This window comes from Mytilus trossulus, chromosome 9 (assembly GCF_036588685.1).
Source record: "Mytilus trossulus isolate FHL-02 chromosome 9, PNRI_Mtr1.1.1.hap1, whole genome shotgun sequence".
NCBI lineage: Eukaryota > Metazoa > Mollusca > Bivalvia > Mytilida > Mytilidae > Mytilus > Mytilus trossulus.
Window position 1 is genome coordinate 23,067,629 of NC_086381.1, and position 26,140 is coordinate 23,093,768.

At 33.4% G+C, this 26,140-nt stretch overlaps 1 protein-coding gene across 1 annotated transcript; it reads right to left on the reverse strand.

Moving 5' to 3' along the window:
- Nucleotides 1–2,206: 2,206 nt before the first annotated feature.
- On the reverse strand, nucleotides 2,207–25,218 carry LOC134684396 (low-density lipoprotein receptor-related protein 2-like). Its single transcript, XM_063543680.1, has 9 exons — nucleotides 25,157–25,218; nucleotides 24,407–24,529; nucleotides 21,913–22,023; nucleotides 17,157–17,273; nucleotides 16,428–16,568; nucleotides 9,910–10,035; nucleotides 6,764–6,880; nucleotides 6,032–6,175; nucleotides 2,207–2,698 (listed from the first exon to the last, which is right to left on the reverse strand). Exons 1-9 carry the CDS (start codon nucleotides 25,209–25,211, stop codon nucleotides 2,298–2,300), a joined length of 1,335 nt encoding a protein of 444 aa, XP_063399750.1. The 5' UTR covers nucleotides 25,212–25,218; the 3' UTR covers nucleotides 2,207–2,297.
- Between the last annotated feature and the right edge of the window lie 922 nt (nucleotides 25,219–26,140).

Below are 26,140 nucleotides of genomic sequence, written 5' to 3' on the forward strand. Positions count from 1 at the left end.
TACCAAACTCCAAGGAAAACAGAAATACCAAACTCCAATGAAAACAGAAATACCAAACTCCAAGGAAAATTCTTAACGAACGAACGGTTAACAACTGTCATCTTCCTGACTTTCTTTTCATTTTATTTTGTAGAAAATGATTTTATATCTAGATAAACCCATCTCTTGTGAACAGAAGCTAATAAAAGGGACTATCTTTAGTACAACGTGCAACAAAACACGCATACGAATATTCAGATAAGTTCTATTTCTATTGTAGGGATAGCTTGTATCACCCTCTCAACACGTATAAGAACATTTGCAAATTGTCTTTTAGGGGGTCGCAGATGGCCTGTAGCAGGACAAAATTGATTGCTATACAGCATACCCTCCAGTAGTAGTCCAACTTGTATACTTTCATCCTGTTAGAGACCTACAATGTACATAGCAAAACCTACGGAATTTTCACGCTGTGTTAAGGACTCATCCGTCGCCATTGTCTGTTTTCTGTTCTTTGGTAGGGTTGATATCTTTTTGACATGTTCCTCGTTTTCATTCTCAGATGCATATTGTATGAAATAGTTATTTCTTCTCTTTCTGAATATACATGAATATTAGTCCGAAATTACTCTGACGTCCAACGGCTGTTGTCTGACATAACAGTTGTTGGACGTCATAGTAATTTCAAACTAATAATTATGTTACAGTGCGTTAAGCAAGCAATCATTAACTAATCAACCACCTGATGTACAACATTTATTTGTTAGGTATTTTGGAAGAAATCTAATTCTAAAGCAGGAAATGTAAAACAACTACTAAAGGATTCGTCATTTCGAATACATGGCGTTTACGGAAGTGGAGATTAATGGGATTTTTCAGAACTAAGGAAGTTATAATTTCTCATAAATTAAATTTAAATGACGTCATTGTATTTAATATTTTATTTATAAGGATGTCCAGAATAGCTTCCTCATCCTTGTTGTGACTGTTTTTTGATTACTTGGTCCTTCAATTGATAATGATTAATTTAATAGATGCAACTTTGATTGACATTCGATTGATACCAAATATGCTATTGGTTCTTCTACTATTTAGAATTTGCAGTGCAACATATGACTACAGATATTTTTTGTTCGTCGTTTATATATATACCTCTGTACTATTCCATGTCTTGTTTTAAGAAGCATGTTAGGGTTTTAGAAACATTTAACATGTTAACAGAGTTTATGATATGTATGCAATGAGATATTCGTCGCTGGACGACCAACATACAATCAATCTAGTAATTTTTATGATTAAATCACACTATTGGTAGAGAAATTCACAACTAATGATATCAAATTTAACTTTTCTTATATCAAATAGATGAATATAATATATCAAATGGATAATTTGTGTTATCAAATACTTATAGAAAATGATGGTACCTCATGAAGAACCTATTTGTTCATATATTTATTCATTAAATTTGAAGAATTGCCTGATCCGTTTGATATGACTTTTTTTATCAACTACTTCCGGTTTATATCAACTGCTTCCGTTTCATAGCAACTGCTTCCCTTTATTATCGCATGCTTTGCTGAAACGTGGTCGCATAACATTTCGACGTCACTCAGCACATTTCGGAAAATGTACTCCAATGGTACGTATTTCTGTGTAAAACATAAAAAGTTTAATAAAAAGAAAACAGTATGAATCAGTAAAATATATTATTAAAATATACACAACAAATACATATTTTATTACAAAAAAAGAAAGGTTTTTATTCCTTTTTTTTTTTTAAATTTTATCTTAGATAGGACATAAAATATTTTATCATATTCTGTGCACAATGTAAATCTTAAATCAGTGTTTTAAAGTCAGAAAAATAATTAAAACAATTTTTGGTAATTTCTGCTTAAAAAAAAATTGCGGAATGTGGACACATTTCTAAAACGTTCACGTAAAGTGATAGCGTCTTGGGTTAAAACAGTTATTGGCCACTCAAATCAGTATATTGGATTTAATCTGCACGGTTCGTGTGAGCCTTTAACCCGAACTCCTATGTCGTTCGGGTTATACACAGGTTGAACTGTGACATATATTTGACAACTGTATGTGGCAGCCATCTAAGAATTATCTTCACGTTTGCCCCAAGTCTGTATATATATAATTTTATATGTATCAGTTAGATAATTTTCCCTAAAAGAAGCGTGTTTTAGCATCATATGTCATTCTAAATAAAATATACAAAATATTTTTTATTGTTATAATGAATAGAACAAATGAAAAATAGAGTAGAATGTGAAGCAATAATATAAATGTCTAGATAAGAACAGTTATTTTGACTTCTTTTCCCTTTTCCTTTTATTCATTTCTCTACGACTAAGTACTCTCTTAGTTAATCTGTCATCTGTCTTACTGCGTAATAGCGAATTCCTCAAGTTGTCCTTCAAATGAGATTTGCCTCGTCTCAGAACTTGCCTATGTGCATCAATATCTGTATTACCGCTTGCTGCGATGTGCACTGTATCCTCATCTTTCATTCTCCTTTGTTTTCGGGTTACTGGGAGCACTGTTCCCTCACCGATCTTCCCTCTTTGTTCATGGGCTACTGTCTGCTCTGTACCCTCATTTTTCTTCTTCTTTTGTCCATGAGCGTTTGGTAAATTTCGTGCTCGACGTTGCGGTATTGGAAATAGATATGGTAGACCTGGTAGTGATTGTAGGGGATGGGGTTCTAAAATAAAGAAGCAAGACAGTACAATATACCCTTTCAATCACCATCACCCGACCCCTCTGAACAAAACAAACGTTTAAACAGTAACCAATAATAACGAACGAAATATAATCCGGGAATATATATAATTTATGTATTGATATACGAACGATTTACAATATACTATATTATTGTATTCTTGTTCATAAACAACAGCACAGAAGATGTCAAACTCCTTTTAGTTAAGCTGCTAATTACATTATCATGATACTCTTTCCTGTATAAATGAAGACAACAGTTAAATACCGCTGTTCGAAATTCATTAATCGATTAAGAAAAAAACAAATCCGAGTTACAAACTAAAACCGAGGGAAGCGCATCAAACTACGACAACAGAAATACAACATTAAAATGTAAAACACACAGAAATGAACTATAATATAACTATGGCCATTTTCCTGATTTGGCACAGGCCATTTTGAGAAAAAAAATGGTGGGTTGAACCTGGTTTTAAGGCTTGTCAAACCTCCCGCTTTAATAACAATGTTAAGTATAACATCAATATTACATGACACGACTACAATACAAATAAATGGGAGAAAAAATAGGACAGAGAAACACACGAATAATAGCTAACAAAAGGTACCAGGTTTATAATTCAATACGCGAGACGTGCGTTTCGTCCACACAAGACCAACCAATGACGCCCAGATGATAAAAACAAGTACAAAGTTAAAAAAGCAATGAGGACCAAAAGTTCCAGAAAGTTGTAACCAATACTGCCTGGGGTGAGAACATCCTTAAGCTTTTTAAACAATTCATGTCACAATTTATAACAGTAAACCACTATAGGTCAAGATACGGTCTTCAACACGGAGCCTAGGCTCACATCGAACGTCAAGCCATAAATGGATTCCCACACATACTAGTGTACAACCATTCAAACGGGAAAACCAACGGTCTTATCCAGAACAAGATTGCATATGTTGAAATGTATCGCCTTCTTTAATAATCAATGATAACATGCTGATAGTCTTAATTATAAAGCTTTATTACAATTATCACATACACTTTACAGTAACCAGGAAACTAAACATTGACTAATTGACCATGAAATTGAGGTCAAGGTCAGACAGCTAGATATGTACACCTTAAAATAATTCCAAACACCTAATACAACAGACCTTAGTACAGTATAAGAAAAACAGACCAAAACACAAAAACTTAACTATAACCACTGAACCATGAAACTAAGGTCAAGGTCAGATGACACCTGCCAGTTGAACATGTACACCTTACAGTCCTTCCATACACCGAATATACTATACATATTGCTTATAGTATCTGAGATATGGACTTGACCCCTAAAACTTAACCTTGTTAACTGATCCAAGAAATTAGGTCGAGGTACAGTGAAAACTGTCTGACGAGCATGAGGAGCTTGCAAGGTACGCACATACCAAATATAGTTATCCTATTACTTATAATAAGAGAGAATTTAACATTTCAAAAAAGTTTACCTTTTTCAAGAAGTCACTGAACCATGAAAATGAGGCTTGAGTTCAGACAGCGCTACGACACGAACAGTTAAAAGTTCGGATGACTTTTCTCTTTCATATGGATTTATTTTTACATTCGTAACTAATTCCTACGGGGCGGGAATGGTCCAGGAAGTCGACCAAGTACGCTGATAGTTAGGTGCGTCCCGGAAACTCAGACAAATTTTTCTAGTCGGATTACAATTGTAATTATGTCGTAACAAATGATGATATATCGGATGAAACTCGTAAATAAAGGCAACAGTAGTATACCGCTATTCGAAATTCATAAATCCATATGGAAAAAAAGCTGGGTTACAAACTAAAACCGAGGAAAACACATAAAATTGAAGCGGAGAACTACGAGACAACAGAAACACAACAATAAATCGTAACACCCATAGTAACGAACTATAATATAACAATGGCCATTTTCCTGATTTGGTACAGAACATTTAAAGAAAAAAATGTGGGTTGAAACTTTCCGCTTTAATGTGAATGTGTAATATAACATTAAAACGACAACATTACAAAACAGGACCACAATACAAATAACTGGGAGGGCGTATATGACAGAGAAACACTCACATTAAAGCTACCCAAAGGTACCAGGTTTATAGTTTAATACGTCAGACGCGCGTCACATCCACACAAGAATAATCAGCGACGTTAATTTCAAAAAGTTCGAAAGCTAAAACAAGTACAATGTTCTGTGTTTTCTAGACATTGTCCTCTGGAACGTGCACGAGGTCTGGAGCTGTCATGTCAATTAACTGCTTGAAGTCTGTTTTTTTTATGTATTATTGTCACTTTATCTTCTGACATCGGACTCGGACTTCTATTGAACTGAATTTTACTCCGTGAGTACATGACTATCCCGAATATAGCGACAGTTTTCTAACGGACATCTTCTGTCAGCGTCGGTTCACTGTCTGGTCACTGTCTGATCTGATTGTTTCCTTACATGTAATGGCATAAATGGTTTCCAAATTTTAATAAAAGTTTGAATTTCTAGCAACGATTCACATGATCTTGATCAGACTTTTGATAATTTAAATCGGGAATAGTCATGTCAAGGACGGCAGTAAACATTGTAAATGTGTGACCCAAGCTTAAAGAATGAGTTGGAAAACATAAACACGGTACTACGTTTTTGACAAAGTGTAAACAAATTTTATCGATTCCAATTGATACCACGTTAACAATGACATTTGAGCCAAAAGTAATATGGCAAAATAAGAAAAAGCGGAAAATGTATACAATCATCTCATTTATATAAAGTGTTTCAAATAAGATTTTCTTTCTCTCATAATATTGATAATTTTATAACCAAAACACTATGCAGTTATTATGAAATATCAGCAATGTTTGGCCAAATAACCAAACTGCAACTTTGTTCTTTAAACTAAACAGTTGCTGTCAACGATGTCTACTAACGAAAATATAGGGTTTATAAGAATGAAGATGTCGTTTGATTGCCATTGTGGAAATTCTCCACAAGCTTGGTTGAATAGTTAGCTAGCTAAACTTCCAACTCGTATGACATTATTAACAGTTCCGTTATATTGCAATGTGTTAAAGACAATTATATATAGGGAAACATAATATAAACGTGTATTATAAACTGATCCCCAGGGAAACAGAATTCAATCTACCACCAGGTACACAATATTCAACATAATCCCAGAGACACAAGATTCAACATACTCCCAGAGACACAAGATTCAACATACCCACAGCGACACCAGATTCAACATACCAACAGATACAAAATTCAATGTACAACATATCCCCGTAGACACAATATTATACATACTTCCGTAGACACAACCAAATCTAAACGCCTCGTCAGAGCAGTCTCCACAATCATCAGTGCCATCGTTTATTTTTTCCGCACGAACACATTTTGGAAGACTTGGAGATGTATTGTTACATTTAAATTCATCATCACTACACCCATCTGAAAGAGAACAAAAAGAAAATAAAAGTTTAATATACATGAGGTACATGTATGATAAAGGTTAACATCAATATAAGGAATTATTACAACCCGACAGGGGACGAAACACCGGCCAATATTGTAATTGTTTGGCCTCATAATTAAATTTGAAGGAAGAAAATTGATTTTATTTTGGTATGTATAAATATAAGAAGCTATATTTATTGGGTTAACACAATCTGATGTGACATTACACAAGACATCATATTCATATAACTTATTGAAATGCTTCAATTTAGAGCTATCGACTTTAACTCGTATAACGTCATATGTCCAACTGAAACGAACTAAGCATTAGACAAAATCCGATGAGAATAAGTTCTATTTTCAATTTTTTAAAGAAAGCAGTGGAATATATAAAGGCAAGATTAATATATTATTATTCAAAAGCCATCAATTGATCAAAAGCAAACATATCTAGGTTACTAATTAAAATCGAGGGACATGTATTCCTTTCATTAGTTAAAGGGAAATACAGAACTAAAACCACAATTAAAGAGTCAGACATAAACACCGATATATATATTGAACAGGGAATATCAAACCTACCATGTGGACATCCGATGTCATCTTTACCATCACTGCAAGCCGGGTATGAGTCGCATACGTAGTCCGACGCAATACATATCCTATCCGCTGTACACAGGAATTCATCGTTGTTACATTCTGTGAAATTTGAATAGAAAAATCAGATTATAACGTACCAAACAGGTTAATTACTTAAAAATGTTTTACAAGATATCAATACAGATACATGTACAAACATAAAAATGTGTAATTTGAGTCATTTACAGTTCTGTTCCTCTTGTATGGATTACATATAACTTGCATTTAACTCTTAACGTGGATTGAATGCTAGAAACGTTTAAACATGCATTTTTAAATTGTTATTTGGATGGAGAGTTGTCTCATTGGCACTCACACCACATCTTCCTATATCTATTTAATGGATAACTTATTTTTATTTTGTTTTGCATTTCAAATAACATATTTTACAGAATGCCTTTCGATAACGTTATATGGAAATGCATTTGATAAGAGTCGAAAATTGTGATAATTTTTTTATATCAGCCTGCTATATCTAGACTATATACCAATACAGATTTATATGGAATATTTTGTAGTTTGAATACTTAACAGTGACATTTGCACCAAAAGTAATATGTCGTTAGAAAACGCCGAACATATATAAAATTGTAACCATTTTATTTATATAAAAAAAATATATATATGTAACACTCAGAAATGTGTCCTTTCCCCAAACGTGTCTTATTTCTCCAAACGTTTCCACATCGACGTCACTGCACTACAAAACATGTCTAGTCGTATAACAACGCAAAAGCTTGTAATTTGTATAAACGCCCAAGCGTGTTCAATCCCTCAAATATGTCCATATTTTTTTTCTCTTTTACTGGAATTATCATTCGTGTCTATATCATAAATACGTGGGTTATTTGGTTATTGCTATTTCATTAACGTATACTCATTTTACTATTTAATTAAAAAAAAAGAAAGATGTGGTATAATTGCCAATGAGACAACTCTCCACTAGAGACCAAATGACAAATGAATTAACAGCTACTAGTAACAGCCTTCAACAGCGATAAAGCCCATAAGGCATAGTCAGCTATAAAAGGCCCCGAAATGACAAACTGTTCATTATTCTATAATTGCTAACATAATATTTTTCAAATGATGCATGAAATACTTGGCACTGGACGTTTTGTCTCTTCTTCGTGTGATTATATGGATATTTGCTACCTAAAATTTAATAAAAAAACCTGATTACAAGTTTATGATTTTAGAAGCTTTTGAAATATTAGAACTGTTGAAAGAAGGGAAGTCAATTCTGCTGGGGAAAACATACAATATGTGGAAGATAAAATACAAGGCAGAAAGGGAGTTTAATAGTTTTAAATGATTTACATAGCAACATTCAACTTTACAGGAATTGTATGTTTGTTTGCTCTAAATGCGCATAAATTACTTGCAACTGGACAATAATCAATATCAGTTAAAAGTCAATTCATATGTTACATATTTAATTTGCAATATCATTAACAACTGGCATTCAACAAACTACAAATGACCACTTCCTTAACCGTGTCCCTCATCATAGAATTGCAGTAAATGTTATTAATTTAGGACGCTATGCATGTATTAGCGCTAAAAGACGTGATACGTTCTTGCGTGTAATAACGGACACGCAATTATCAGACACGTTTTTGGATTTTAAAATTGGACACGTTTGGGGAATATTGAATATTGCGGACACGTAAGGGGAGAACAGACACGTTTCAGGGAATCAGACACGTTTTGGGGGAAGGACATGTTTGGGAGTGTTATATATATAGATTTAAATGTCAAAAATCTGTTTTTACAGCTTGTTCCTTAAAATGAACATTTACTACCTACGATATCTACAAAAGAAAATGAAGGTTTGATATGAAAAAAAAAAGATGTTGTATGATTGCCAAGGAGACAAGTCACCACAAGAGACCAAAATACACAGAAATTGACAATCATAGGTCACCGTACGGCCTTCAACAATGAACAAAGCCCATACCACATAGCCAGCTCTAAAAGACCCAGAATTGACAATTGACAAACGAGAAAACTAATGGCCTAAGTTATTACAAACAATACACGAAAAACAAATAGGTAACACATCAACAAAACGACAACCACTGAATTACAGGCTCCCGATCTGGGACAGGCACATACATACCTAATGTGATGGAGTTAAACATGTTAGTTGAATCTAAATTGTTCCCCTAACCTGGGATAGTGATGTAATAGTTCAACATAAGAACGAATTGTAGAAATCAGTTGAAAAAGGCTTAAATAATCAGATGGATACAAAAATACATTAAGCCTGGTTTCATAGCTATATAAACCTCAAACTCGTAGGACATTATAGTACCATTAAACTGACAAAATTAAACACAATTATATGGAGACAAAGTATAAAAGTGTTAACAACATTCAAATAACTCATCATAGATACCAGGACTAAATTTTGTATATACGTCAGACTCATCAGTGACGCTCGAATTAAAAAAAAGTTAAAGAGGTCAAATTAAGTACGAAGTTGTAGAGCATTGAGGACCACAATTCCTAAATGTTTTGCCAAAAAAAGCTAATTAAAGGTAATCTATGCCTGAGGTAGAAAGCCTTAGTATTTATACAATTCTAAATTTTGTAAACAGGTAATTTATTAATATAACCATATCAATGAAATTCATGACAGCACAAAAAAGTGGTGACTTCTGGGCTGATGATACCCTCGGGAAAATAAATCTCCACCAGTAGTGGCATCCAGTCAGTGGTTGAAAACAAACTCTTCATAGATAACAGGACTAAATTTTGTATATTCGCCAGACGCGCGTTTCGTCTACAAAAGACTCATCAGTGACGCTCGAATAAAAAAAAGTCAAAAAGGTCAAATAAAGTACAAAGTTGAAGAGCATTGAGGACCAAAATTCCTAAATGTTTTGTCAAATACAACTAGGGTAACCTATGCCTGAGGAAGAAAAGCCTTAGTATTTAAAAAAAATTATAAATATAACCATATCAATGATAATTCATGTCAGCACAAAAAAGTTCTGACTACTGGGCTGGTGATACTCTCGGGGAAATAAATCTCCACCAGCAGTGGCATCCATATTCCCGAAAGGACACAAACTTCAACATACCCAAATTCATACAATCGTCCGAAAAAAACTCGTCAGAGCAGTCTCCACAATCATCAATGCCATCTCGCATTTTTTCGATAGGAATACATTCTTTGTGACATTTAAATTCATTATCACCACACCCATCTGCAACAGAAAAAAATCAAATTTTAATATAAAAAGAGACATTCAAACTGTAAATATCAATAAAAGGAATATATAGTAAATACTCGAGAACAGAACAGGGGGGCAATAGTCTCATTGTTTGGCCTCAAAATTAAATTTGATGGACTGATATTGAATTATTTAATTATACGTAAATATAAGTAGCTTACCCATCTCCCTTATTAACAAATAAACATTAGAAAAAAATTACGTTGGCCTTCAAAAATTTCTTTTTAGCATGATTAAACGAAATTTTTAATAGGAAAAAAATCATCGTCTTACTATCAAACACTTTTCACACGGGGCATACAACTTATCGCTATTTGGAAATTTGTTCCGCTGCACCCAAGAATATGTCCTGCTTAAACATACAACAATCACTTTTTGATTGTGGGGTAATATAATTACTTTTATGACGTCAAACTCTTTACGGGAAATTTTGAGATTTTCATGTAGGACAAATGTTGGACAAATAGGTGCCTTGGTTTGGTTGTACGGGATTGCCTATTTATAGATCATATACATATTGTATGCTAAGGTTTAATTGAATTCAACTTGTCCTATGTAAAAATCTATGTTTTGTGTTGTAAACGCTGGTTAACAAGCATTTATCTGGTTTTACTTAATTACCTTTATGATGATGTACAATAATTACTTACATTTTGAAGATGTCTGTTAACTGTTGTTGGATAGAATTTTAGAAAACTCATTTTGAATTTGCATTCAACATAATATTCAAATATTTTGCTATTAAAATTGATATTTTTAGGGGACATATTTCTGAAAAATGCATTATTCGTATAATTTTCAAATAATTCCACAGTCACGAACAACAAAATAGTTTTTTACCAAAAATTTTAAGGATTACCACTGATTTTTTTAAATAACAATGATACATTCTCATTCATGCAATTAATAAAAATCTAATAACCCGGGCCCTTAACATTGATGTTATTTTTTAACAATTTAGACATAATAATTTCAAATCTTAACAATTAAAATATAAATGAAGCGTCTACAACGTTTTAAAAGCTTCTAAAAACTTCTAAATAATTATTAATAGGCATTCCTTCTAGAAACATACTTTTCTCCGGGAAATCAGCAATTTACAGACAATATTCGAGTTTTTTTTTCTTAACATTTGTGACAACCCTGTGTAAAATTTGTGAAATAGCCGTTATGTGACTTAAAACATAAAAACGAAACAATAAAAAAACATTACATTCACAATATTTTTCGTATTTATATTATAAATTCTTAGGAGATGTATGTATAATGACTCATCTAAACGACTCAAAATACACTTTATGAGCAAAACACATTGCATTCGTGTATTCTTGTACATAAACATAAGTTATAGAACAATACTCAAGAAACAACTTAGTTCAGAAAAAAACAATCTTAAGCTTTATTAACATTTAATATTTCTATCGTGAATACAAATGATAGTCTCTTGACCATAATACGTATATTTTGTAGTTTCAATACTTCCCACTGACATTTGCTCCAAAAGAAATATGGCAAAGTTAGAAAAAGCGAACAATTTATATAATTGTAATCATTTCTTTTATGTATAAATGGATATATCAAATTATTTTGTTTTTCTTTCATGTTTATTGAAAATATATGTACTAGTTTTCAATGACAATTCTAGTATGCAGTTATCAGGTATTATCTTATCTCCTATACATTTCTAGGAATATAATTGATTAAAAGCGTCTGCGTGGAGACCGTTTTATTACATAATAAGTTAGTAGGGAAGCGGGGCGTAGTGGTGTTACGTCCCTATATATTCCATATAAGTTAAGAAAGGAGGAGGGGCTTATTTCATACACGGTTTATAGTGATAGTACGATTCCTTATTAAAACAAAACGGTACATAGGAAAGTCTTACAGGTTTCAACAGACGAAGAAATTGATGATTAAGATGGAAATACATTCATAAAACACATTTAAGGAGGCTCCCGGGTATAAGATTTTCGGAAAAAAAATAGCATTTATTTTTCATTACAAATTTTGTTAATTACCTTTTGTAGTTGTTACTTTATCGTTATGCTACAAAAATCATTTCACAAAACCAATACGTATTGGCCCCAGGTGACTTTAAAAATGTAGATATCATTGAAAAAGCTCCAAATTATCTCCCTTTGATGCAAAAATGTGATTTTTTGGCATTAAAATTGAAATATCTTTTTTAACTTTCTGTTATTTATTTCTTTTTTTATTTCGATATTACCGCTATTTCTCTTATAAGTTCCACAGAAAAAAAGGACATGACCAAAAATGTATGTTTTTTTGGAAGGCAGATTGTGAGCGTCAATGAACAGTGACCTCATTTTTTTTTCCATTTTTCTATTAGGTATAAGATAGAGTTTATTTATAGAAAAATATAGAGAAATCCTATATTACATAAAATTTTTGATTCAGACCCGCGATCCCCCTGAAATACAAGTGGTAATGTTGCTATTGTTGCATCTGTTTATGTAGGATCAATGGAAGTAGTTTTTTTTAATGCTAACAGTATTAATGACTTGCTCATTTTGATAGGTCACTAGTCTAAATTGTACACGTTAAAATAGTCGGTAAGATGAATTCGTTACATAGTGTGCTGGTGGCAAGATACGGTATATATGGGTCAGTAATTTCCATTTGGAGGTTCGAGCTGCGGTCTAACCCAATATAGAATTTACTGACCCCATAAATACCGTATTAGTCACTAGCACAATATGAAACTAATAACATTTGCAATGTTTAGGCAAATGACTGTTCCCTAAACAAAACAGTTGCTGTCCCCGATATATACAGAAGCAAATGAAGGGTTAAGCTTGGTTTTAATACAAGCATAACCCAAAACTCGTATGACATTGTTGATAGTTCTGTGATGTTGATAAATGTAAAACAAAGTTACATGAAGACAAAGTATAAACGTGTATTATAAAGATATCGAAATTCAGCTCAACAATGAGCAAAGCCCATACCAAATAGTCAACTATAAAAGGCCCCGACAAGACAATGTCAAACAATTCAAACGAGAAAACTAACGGCCTTACCACAGGGAGACATTATTCAACATACCTCTTAAGACACAAGATTCAAAATACACCTATAGTTACTTAAGATTCAACATACCCCCAGGGACACAAGATTCAACATACCCCTTAAGACATACGATTCAGCATACACAACGGGACACAAGAATCAACATACCCCTTAAATCGTAGAACAACGTACCCCCTTTGGGACGTAAGATTCAACATACTCCAGGGACACAAGATTCAACATACCTCATAATGCACAATATGCAACATACCCCTTAAAACTAAAGATTCAGCATATCCCCAGGAACAAACTATTCAACATACCCACAAAGACACAAAGACACAAGGTTCAGCATACCACTTAAGACACAAAATTCAGCATAACCAAAATGACACATGATTCAACATACCCCTAGGACACAATATTTGACATACCCCTAAAGACACAAGATTCAATTTAACCCCATAGGGACTCAAGATTCAACATACCCCTTAAGATACAAAATTCAGTATACCCGAAGGACACAAGATTAAACATACCCCAAAAGACACAAGAACAACATACCCCACGGACAAAAGATTCAATATACCACCAAGGACACATGATTCAACCTAGGAACAAAAGATTGAACATAGTGTTAGAGATACAAGATTCAACATACCCTCAGGAAGACAAGATTCAACATACCCCTAAAGAGACAAGATTCAACGTACTCCCATATGGACTTCAGATTCAACATACCCCAGGGAAATCAGATTTAACATACCCCTTAAGACACAATATTCAGCATACCCCTTAAGACACAATATTCAGCATACCCCTTACACAAGATTTAGCATAGCCCAAGGGACACAAAATTTGACATACCCCTAAAGACACAAGGACAACATACCCCTAAAGACACCAAATTGAACTACTAAAAAACACTAGAATAAACATACCCCCAGGGACACATGATTAAACATACTCCTAAATACACAAGATGATTAAACATACCCTAAGGGAGACAAGATTCAACATACCCCAAGGTATAAAAGATTTAATATTCCCCTAAACCACAAGAACAATATACCCATACGAACACCAGATTCAACATACCCCAGGGACACGTCATTGAACATACTCCTAAATACACAAAATACCCCAAGGGAGAAAAGATTCAGCATACCCCTAAAAACACAAGTTTAAACATACACCCAGGAACACATGATTTAACATTACCCAAAGGGACATTAGATTCAGGATACCCACAGGGACACACGATTAAACATTCATTTTTGAAACCACGAAAATTGGTACCCACGAAAATAAATGAATCCACAGTACTCCTAAATACAGAAGATTTAACATACATCTAGAACACAAGATTTAACATACCCCAAGAGACACGTCATTGAACATACTTCTAAAAACACAAGAGTAAACATACCCCTAGTGAGACAGGATTTGACATACCCCAAAAGAAGATTCTATAGACCTCCAGGGACCAAAGATTGAACATACCCCCAGGAACACAAGATTCAACATACCCCAGGGAGACATTATTTAACACCCCCCCAAAAAAAACACAAGATTCCACAGACTTTAAAGACACAATATTCAGCATACACTCAAAGATGCAAGATTCAACAGACCCCAAATACACAAGGTTCAACAGACCCCAAATACACAAGGTTCAGTATACCCCATAAGACACAAGATTCAGAGTACCCCATCAGACAGCAGATTCAGCATATCCCTTAAGACACTAGATTCAGCATACCCCAAATGGACGCAATATTAAACATACCCAAAAAGACACAAGAACAATATTCCCCTAGGGATACAAGATTAAACATACCCCCAGGGATACAAGCTTCAACATACATCTAGAGACAAAAGATTCGACATACCACAAGGGACACAAGATTCAGCATACGTCTTAAGACACAAGATTCAACATACCCCATAATACACCAGATTCAACATACCCGTAAAGACACAATATTCAACATACCCCAAGGGAAACAAAATTTGACATATTCATAAAGACACAAGAACAACATACCCCTAGAGACACCAGATTCAACATAACCCTAGAGACACCAGATTCAACATGTCCTAAAGACACATGATAATAGTTATCAAAAGTACCAGGATTATAATTTTATACGCCAGACGCGCGTTTCATCTACATAAGACTCATCAGTGACGCTCAGATCAAAATAGTTAAAAAGCCAAACAAATACAAAGTTGAAGAGCATTGAGGACCCAAAATTCCAAAAAGTTGTGCCAAATACGGCTAAGGTAATCTACTCCTGGGGTAAGAAAATCCTTAGTTTTTCGAATAATTCAAAGTTTTGTAAACAGAAAATTTATAGAAATGACCATATAATTGATATTCATGTCAACACCGAAGTGCTGACTCCTGGGCTGGTGATACCCGCGGGGACGAAACGTCCACCAGTAGTGGCATCGACCCAGTGGTGTAAATAGTTATCAAAAGTACCAGGATTATAATTTTATACGCCAGACGCGCGTTTCATCTACATAAGACTCATCAGTGACGCTCAGATCAAAATAGTTAAAAAGCCAAACAAATACAAAGTTGAAGAGCATTGAGGACCCAAAATTCCAAAAAGTTGTGCCAAATACGGCTAAGGTAATCTACTCCTGGGGTAAGAAAATCCTTAGTTTTTCGAATAATTCAAAGTTTTGTAAACAGAAAATTTATAAAAATGACCATATAATTGATATTCATGTCAACACCGAAGTGCTGAATACTGGGCTGGTGATACCCTCGGGGACGAAACGTCCACCAGCAGTGCCATCGACCCAGTGGTGTAAATAGTTATCAAAAGTACCAGGATTATAATTTTATACGCCAGACGCGCGTTTCATCTACATAAGATAAACCATATCACCAGGGAGTCTAGATTCAACATACCCCTAGGGACACAAGAACAACATACCCCTAGAGACGCAAGATTCAACATAACCCAAAGACACATGATAAAACATACCACCACGGAGTCTAGATTCTACATACCCCTAGGGACACAAGCACAACATTCTCCTAGGGGTACAAGATTCAACATACCCCTTAAGACACAAGATTCAATATACCCTTAAGATACAATATTCAATATACCATTAAGACCCAAGATTCAACATACCTTTAGGGATACAAGATTCAACATACCCCAAGGGACACAAGATTCAACATAACTTTAAAGACCCATGATTCAAAAGACCCGATAGGGACTTTAGATTCTATATACCCCCAGGGACAAAAGATTGAACAAACCCATAATACTATAATCCTCATATCCCCAGGGACACAGGATTCAACCTACCATTAATACAATTATCCCTATATGCCTCGTCAGAGCAGTCTCCACAATCGTTCATGCCATTGTTTATTTTATCCTGAGGAACACATTTTTGATATCTAAAATGTGGATCGAAACATTTAAATTCATCATCACCACATACATCTGAAAGAGAAGAAAATATTAAAATTAAATTTTAATATAAAGAGGAACATGCAATCTGTAAACATCAACCAATAAATGGTCAAAACTCGAGAGAACAAAAAAAAACAATGAGAAATATTGTTAATGTTTGTCCTCAAAAAATAAATTTGATGGAATGAAATTGTTTTCCCACTATATGTTAATATAAGTAGCTAAAATATATAATGGGGTGATTAAAAAGTTTAAACATCATAGTCCCCTCTCAACATCATATTTCAATCAGAACATCGTGTCCACTTCGCATGACGTATTCATATCGCAATGTATGTTGCGTTTGCCACTATTAAAAATCAATGTTGATATCATATTGACGCTTTTTAATTATGTATACTTGTAGTCTTATCTAGAAAAAACATGGGAATGCATAAATGAATTATAGATAATAAACAAATGATGACCTTCACGTAAAATAAATTATAAAATTGTAAAATAACACATTTTTCTCCTTGGTCACATAGAAATATGAAGATTCTAGAGAAAAATAAAAATCATATAACACAAATTCAGACGTTGAAACCGATATCTTCGAAAGAGGAGTATCAAACCTACCATTTTGACATCCGAGTTCATCTTCACCATGCCAACAGTCTGGCCATGAGTCGCATACCCAGTTCGATCTAATACATGTCTTATCCGATGCACACAGGAAAGCATAACTGTTACATGCTGTGGAATATGATGCAAAAATAAATATATTACATTTTGAAATATGTAAATTTGTAAAAACGTTAAAAATGTAATACACATATTTACAGACAATGTGCTCTCCCTCTTGCAGGGATTAATTATAATTCGTATCTAACTGTTAACATGCATTTAATGTAGATAGTATTCTTCGGGGAAAACGATACTATTTATTCTGCCATAGGTGACAATACTAACATTTTCTAATTTAACCACTTTTTAAATAGTACTTTAAAAATTAAAACCAAATAGTATCATGACCAACTTCCAATAAAGCTTGATTATGTTATCCAAGCCCATCTTCATTTTATTACAAATTTATGAAACTTTTGTAGTTTGTTACAAAACTTAGAATTTTTCTAAATTCTATGGATTTTTTTATCCCAGGACTGAATTACACTAGCCGTATTTGGCACTTCATTTTGGCATTTTGGGTCCTCAATGCTCTTTAAATTTGAACTTTTTTGGCTTTACAAATATTTTGATCTGAGCGTCACTGAGGAGTGTTATATAGACGAAACGCGTATTAAATTATAATCCTCGTACGAACTATATTCGAATAATTCTGTAGAAAAATATTTCAATAGGTATTGTAAATATACACACTTCAGTTATTCATAGTTGAATACAACAAATAATGTGTACCCTTACATCTAATCACAGCGCTCTTAAGTAAACTTCCTTAACCTTCGTCGGATACCCAAGAGACCAACCTAATGCTGGAAAATGTAATAGTACCGTTTTCCTTCAAGTTCCACTATTTCATTCATTGGAGTTGTTAATAATGAGTGAAATAATAATGTTATGCGATGCAGGACATTTGTTCATATCAAATGTTTAATCAGCACTAGATTCAAAATCAGCTCCAACAGCCGAAGGCTCGAGGAGTGATTTTGACAGAGGGCTGATAATACATCTGATATGAAAAATTACATTTTTTTAACATATGCTTCAACAGTTATGGAGTAATATAACAGTTTGATATATTGATTCCTTTAATTTGTTCACAAATAGAAGTTAAAATAAATTCGTAAGGGTTCCGAGAAAAAGTAAAATCACAAAAATACTGAACTTAGAGGAAAAATAATTCGAAACCCAGTATCACGCCTACTTTTGCTTTTAATCGCAAACTCAAACAAAAATGAGGGGAAAAATCAATAAAAATATTCCCCTCGATACTCTCTTTTGATTGTAAGAAGTTTCTGTCACTGTTTGGTAAAAATCCAGGATAGTTTATGAATATTATGATGTTTTAAAACTTTAAATGCAGACTGTATGTAAGGGTAAATGGAAGAAAAACTAAGTCCATTCATAAATAAAATACGGAACATTTACTTCTTGCTACTATCTTATGATCAAAAACAAGCTTCTGTCAATGTTTGGTACAAATCCATGATAGTTTAAGAATGTTATTAAAATTTTGACAAATTTAACCACAGATTGAATGTAATGTTTCCTGGCAAAAAAACTAAGTCCATTTATAAGTAAAATACGGAAAAATGGAATTCTATTTTGACACAATTCACTACTGAATACTATCTTATAAACATAAACAAGCTTCTGTCAAAGTTTGGTAGAAATCCATGATAGTTTAAGAAAGTTTCATAAACTTTAAACACAGAGTGAATATTTGTGGAAGCCGCCAACGACGACGGAATGTAGGATCGCTATGTCTCACTTTTTCGACTAAAGTCGAAGGCTCGACAAAAATGTAAAGTTTGAGGGCGTCAGACGTTAAATATAATACAATCGATATCAAATCTTCCTATCAAATACCTCTACAGAATAGAAAAATGGCAACATGATATATTTTTTAGTAACTTTCTAAAGTATGCTGGAAACTTTTAAAAATGCATTTATTGGATTTGATTTTTTTTCATTTTACAGAATATATTTTTCTTTATCGTATTAATTGTTTGTACTCAATTTTGATAAATCTGTTTTCCATTGAAAACGTATTTTCCGAAATTTGTCGAATACCGCCGGAATGCCACGTGATAAAGTTATTTGGCAATGCAAGTGATGATATTCGAAGCATGTGACACATTTTCGATATCAGCCTGCGTAACACAATTTCGGAAAATTATCGAATTCACGTAAATAAAGGCAACAGTAGTATACCGCTGTTCAAAACTCATAAATCCATGGACAAAATCGGGGTAACAAACTAAAACCGAGGGAAACGCATTAAATATAAGAGGAGAACAACGACATTAACACCGAAACGTAACAAGCATCAGACAAAACACCACGAGAATAACAAATATAACATGAAAACCAAATACATGAATTTGGGATAGACAAGTACCGTGCCACGTCTTATCTGAATATCTCAAAAATAAGAGAAAACACAAACGACCCAACGTTAAAATGCAACACACACATAAACGAACAATAATATAACAATGGCCATCTTACGTAAACTTGATGCTGTTAGCTGACGGGTAATTTTGTACAATAACTGTCTTTTGATGAGGTGAATCTAACGGACTATTGGAAAAAAAAACCAACGAGATTCAATGAGACCAACGGCCGAAGTGAATGTCACTGGGTTTTGAAAAGTCAACTTAACAACATATGATAGGATTTGTTATCTATTTCTTTCCATTTCTGAACAGATACGAGATTCTGTGTTAATTCTATTGGCTTATTCAGCATCACAAGACGATATTACGGCATTTCTATTAGTTACTCGTTAGGATGTCTAAGACGATGTGTAATTCGTCCATGCCAACGGGAATTGTGGTTTTCTCAATGATATACAAAACACTCACACATTTAACCTAACAATTTCCATTTGTGAAATTGTATAACATTCGGAAGCGAAGAGATTTAAAAAAAAAATGACTGATGTTAAAGTTTAACACCGAAAAAGGACATATGCCGTTATACTGGAACGTGCAAACAACCAGATGAACATTTCGTCGGATTTTTAATTTAAACATTAAGAGTGACTTGACCATAAGTGAAATAGGTTTCTCTAATTCCTAATCGATTTATTCCTATTATCATCTGTTGATCATTTCATATAATCAACGGATGACTCGTTATACTCAGTTCTTCACTGGGCAAAATACGATTATGACGCAAATTTTCTTGTTTGCCTCTGAAATTAAAATTATAACGTAATGTAAAAAAATGCAGTAATGCTGTCTGATGACGTCACGTAGAAACAACACATATTTTTTGCATTTTTTTATACTGTCTGCATATCGTGTAAAAATCATTAGAGCGAGCCTCGCGTTTTAAATTTGTAAAGGTAAATGTCACGATTTGGTACAATCTCCGGCGCAGAGCTCACATCCGTTCCGTACTTACTACGTATCACTACACTAAATATAACATTGTAGTGTACTAAGTATACGGAAAGGAAACGAGCGCTGTACGGAGATTGGATTTGGTACATATTAAATACTACTCGATTCATTGGTAGAACAACTTGTGAACATTGTTCACCGTTTCATATCAACTTTCGTTATTTATTTAATAGTATCAATGAACTCGCCAAAGACTCGTTTATCGTAGCATAGAAATTAAATAACTCGAGTTGATGTCAAGCAATATCTCATTTTCACTATCTCGAAACGCGACTTATAAAGACCTGACAGTGGAGACAGGTAATATGTCAAAGATATCTAAAAACCCGACTGCATAGCGAAATCCAGCACAATGCCACCAATGGATTAACATCACAGTGCGACAAATCCTGATTCCCTTACAATACTGTATACTAATTCAGCGATAATGGAAAAATCGAAAATGGAATAATTATTTGTTCACTTAATAATCATTTAGTAAGGAAATTCTGTACATAAAATCTTATCTGCATATATGGATATTATACTGTCTGACATTCTAACATGGAACACTACATACGTATGTCTACATTGTATACACTGTACACGTCAGTATCATCATTTCTTTACTTTCAGCATTATCCAAAATACTATTTATATACATATATTGAAGAAAACATTTATTGACCAAATATTTTGGCGATAAGTTTTTTTTTTAGTATATTAACTATTTACTTTTCAACGCCATCACCCAAATGTTTTTTTAAAATTAGCACTATTTACGGTATTCGGAAAATCAGAAATCATGCAAAACATTAATTTGTCATCTGCTTGACCATAATAAAATTTTTTCTCATAAAATTTGGGATCAAAATATCTTTTTTTAAAGAAAACCATACCCCTTTGAAGTTAAATGTCTAATCCCTTAGTGTACTGTGTGAATAGTATTTTACTGGAAATGTTTTTAAATAAAAGATATTGATGCTAACGTAAATATTTTGTTCAATAAAAAGACAGGAAATAAGTCAGTGAACCAAAAAGTTCAAATCTAATTGAAAGTTAAAGTGCCCATGAACTCATTGATCATGCACGAGTGATCCTAGTCATAAAAGGTGTCCGTGTAACAACTAAAAAGATAGCGTGTATCATCTAAAAAGAGTCCGTGTAACACCCGTTAATGTGCTGTTTTTTTTTATTGCTCTGTGGGGGGGGGGGGGGGGGGGGGGGGGGGCAAAGTCGTACAATTGGATCTGCACCTGAAAACTAACAGTGTGTGATAAAAGATAAAAAAAAAAATGTCATTATTAAGTAAGATTTATAATTACCTGTACAGGACTTTTCATCTTCTCCGTCGCAATCGTCAATTCCATTACAATGCCATTCACTAGGGATGCATTTTTTCTCATTTGAACAGTGAAAAGCACCGTCAACACATGCTGTAAATAAAAACGTACATGAAATTAAATTTCTGCTAAAAACTTTCAACATATAAGGAACTACCAAATCTAAAATATAAAAAAGAAGAAAAGTGTCTTTACATATGAAATCTGCGGACATCTTTTATGTATATTTCAATTTAGACTTGTTTATATTTTTTCTTTTGGGCTTGTATCATATTTTCCCTACGGTTTATATGATTCGTTCATCCTTTATCGACTCTTTAAATTGAGGAGTCTATCTTAAATTGAGGGTAAATTATATGGCCTTCCAAATACATTTTCGATCCCTAACATCACTTAAGAGACATTTGACACCTCATGTTTGTGGCAAAACATCTTGGCCACAGGTTTATTGTTGTTTGTTTAGTATCACATTTATATTACGATCCATTTTGTTACATCTTGTGATTAATGTTATTTGACAATCGCCAATGGCATTCAGCAGGATTGAAGAGTATCAGTTGTTCGACCTGTTAGTCAAATGTGTTTTGTTTAAATATACTTTTTCACTTTTTTGGTCTTTTGGAAAATGTTGTTGGTGCTGTGTTTAGACCCTTTATAACGTAATTTGTTTTACATGCACACGTATTAAAGTTGCGGTTTTTATCCACCGCAATCATAGGTTTGAACGTAGTTTTCAATTTAGACTTGTTTATATCCATCGCAATAGAGATAAGAGATACAAAATATACAGTTAAGTTGGCCGCATATCTTGACTTACATCTAGAAATTGACAATGAGGTTCGGTTGAAAACAATTCCAAAAGAGATGATTTCAGCTTTCCAACTATGAACTTTCCATTTCTAAGTAGCAACAATCCAGCAGTACCTGCACGTTATTTCCGTGATTGCATTTCCTATCGTGATTTTCTTTATAGAGGGTTCAGTTGCTGGTCACATGGAAGCTATTAAACCAAGAGCTCCAAATGATGAAGTTAAAATCAACCTTTCGTAAATTTTACAGACGCCATAACGAGTTGACCGTTATGGAATACCCGTTTCACAAATGATATCGGATATGTTACTTTCGTCGTAACTACAATCCCCTTCCCGTTCATGAATGTGACCTACCAACTAAGACTATTTATGGAATGAGCTATAACATTGTTGGATGCCAAATGTGGAGAGGATCCGCCTACCCTCCTTCTGGAGCACCTGGGATGACCTCTAGGTTTGGCGGGGTTCGTGTTGCTTCATGTTTAGTTTTCTATTTTGTGTCATGTGTACTATTGTTTGTCTGATTGTCTTTTTTAATTTTAGCCATGGCGTTGTCAGATTGTTTTCGATTTATGAGTTTAACTTCCATCTGGTATTGTTCGTGGTATATTTCGTGGTATCTTTCGTCCCTATTTTACATGATGGACAGATGACTGATTGTAAACATGATACACCCGTCGTTTTAGTTTAGTTTTAAAACTTCCATGTCCATGATATTTTCTGAAACTAGTTGGTCAATATTAAAAAAATACTTAAATAGGGTCTGGATAAAAATTATTACAATAAAGATAAACCTGTCCCTTGTCCTCAATACAATCATATTAGGAACTACCTCCTTGATATTCGACTTTAAACAATACATGTTTTTATATAATAAGAATACCTCAAGTTTTACCTAAACTTCGATGGAAATTAACAAATATTATTCACTAATAAACAAACTGTCTACGAAATATTTGTAGTGTTCTTTTTTAAAAATTGGTACCTCCTGTACAAATAGTTTGCAAAGAGTGCAGTCAACACTACTGGAATATACTAGTAAAACTTTTGAAATTAAATATACAGCTCAGAGTTTGCCGTTTCAGAATAACATGCGTTATTATGTTTTAAAGGCGTGCACAAAACGTTGTTATCGGCTAACAAAGTTTAAAACGTTAGAATGTAACCTATAACGTAAAGCTATTATCAATTTGGGTACGTCGATGAGCTTCCTCATAGTTCTTTCGAATCTGAAACAGCCAATTAATTTGAGATGAATATAACTTTGTTCGCAGGTTTCGTGGATCTTGGAAATAGGAGAAGACGATAATAAGGATAAACTACGTGTATTGAAATATTCTATTAAATTACAGTATTTATTTGGAAATCATATCTGTTTTCAGAAGTACTCTTTCATAGAAAAGATGAAATTTAAAAAAAAATAGGCACGACAGGAGTTTTGAGTAAAAACAAAAGGCAGGATGAGACACTTTGCAAAATACAAAGGCAGGATGGCAATTCATGTAAAATAAAGTCAGGATAAACTATAAAAAAGGCCGGACCGAATAAAGTGACAATTAAAAAGGCAGGTAAGAGATTTCAACTAAAAAGATTCAGGACATTTTTTTTTTGTTCTAGCCCTCCCCCCTTAAAGTCAAGTGGTAACTCCCTAACGTGTCACGAACCGTCACACCCATATTCATCAGTGCTATTTCCGCAGTCTGCAAACCCATCACATCTTTTCTCCTGTGGATAGCATTGGTCTGACCCATGGCATTTCAGTTGATCATCTGAACAAGCGTCAGCTTCTGTATGATAAATAATAGTATGTTTTAGTAATACAAGTTCATCTTTTTTTCAAACAATAGAGACAAAAACAGATGATTAAGCATCGACACAATCAATCTCCGGCGCAGAGTTCATATCCGTTCCATACATGCTTTGCAATACTGCACTTAATATGACTAGAATATTAACCCAACATCCAATGGGTTTAGTGTAAAGACGTCATTAACAGCCAGAGAAAAACTTTACCTTTTGCAATGCCAAAATATAGACATCGAAACAATCACATATACAAAACAGTCTTATATCAATAACTAGATTTTCTAGGGATACATTTTTTTTACCTAGCAATTTAAATGCAGATGACTCTCGTAGATTGGTATCGCATTATAAAACACATTGATGCCCTCAAAAATAAATCCCATCTTAACTTCACGTTTTATTTCAGAGAACCACCCCGCACTTCATAGGATGTACAATACAGTCCTACACCTCCTAGAGTGTACGGTCCAACACCTCATAGGGTGTACAATACAGTCTCACACCTCCTTTGGTATACCGTCCCACACCTCATAGGGTAATAGTACATTCCCACTGATCATAAGGCAGGCTCCCATCTTTTAACATTTCTTACATTTACTAGAACTTACTTGCTGTATGGAGTCCAATCAGAACCATCAACATAAAGCTAGATTGTCTCATCATTTTATTATAGACTAAAATTAAAACAAAAATTGCGTATTTATCTAATTTTTTCTAAAAAAAAATATAGTTTTGTTAACTGACATTTGTTTTGTCGGTATAAAGATTTATAAATATAGTATTTTCATTGAATATTTTCCCCAAAACATCGTTCTTTTAAAAAAAACGTTTACATGTGTATTTCCAAATATCAGCAAAAATATTGGAACTTTAATTGGATAGATATATAATATAAAATTAAATACCAAACATATAAATTTTCAACATAACAATTGTTATTTAGGTTAACGTACATTTCTTTACTACATAAAGTTAACAAATCTGACCATCATAATGTACATGTCAAAATTTCCACTATAACAATAAACTAGTTTACACATGAATAATGATTGTAGTCTGATCATTTTTACACGGATCCTCTAGAATATTATTAGTTTCTTATACTTAACTATCTGTTATTTGCTAGTAAGAAATTTCGCTACTCTGTTTCAAAGTAACAAGCTGTCCAAGACAGTTTTAGATTAATAGTTAATAAATAATAAAAAGCAGGAAAAGCAGAAAAATGAAGGGTATGTGCGCTTGTTTTTGAGTCATTTTATTCATATACTAAACATTGGTCACCTTTTTTTAAAGAAAATATAACAGGGTTCTAAGAAGTTTTTCAAAGATGACATTTCTAACTCTATGTATTCGAAATAGGGGGAACGGAGGGGGTGAGTGGGCAAAAACAGTCTTATTGCACTACATGAATGAAAAAGTATTCAAAATATCTGGCAATAATTTAAAAAAAACAACAAGAGGAGCAAATATCGTTCAGTAAAACAGATCATGCTTAAATTATTATACAATATTTACACCTGGACATAAATAAAACATATTACCATCGTTTACGTACGATGGAATGAAATAAAGTAAGTAAATTTAAAATAAGA

What these genes read in the sequence shown, in the direction of transcription:
- LOC134684396 (XM_063543680.1), bottom strand. Translation starts at nt 25,211, where the DNA reads ATGATGAGACAATCTAGCTTTATGTTGATGGTTCTGATTGGACTCCAT. An exon ending in AGATGAAAAGTCCTGTACAG is followed by an intron (nt 17,274 to 21,912) that starts GTAATTATAAAT and finishes CATATTCCACAG; the next exon opens with CATGTAACAGTTATGCTTTC. An exon ending in TAGGGATAATTGTATTAATG is followed by an intron (nt 10,036 to 16,427) that starts GTAGGTTGAATC and finishes TTTCTGTTGCAG; the next exon opens with ATGGGTGTGGTGATAATGAA.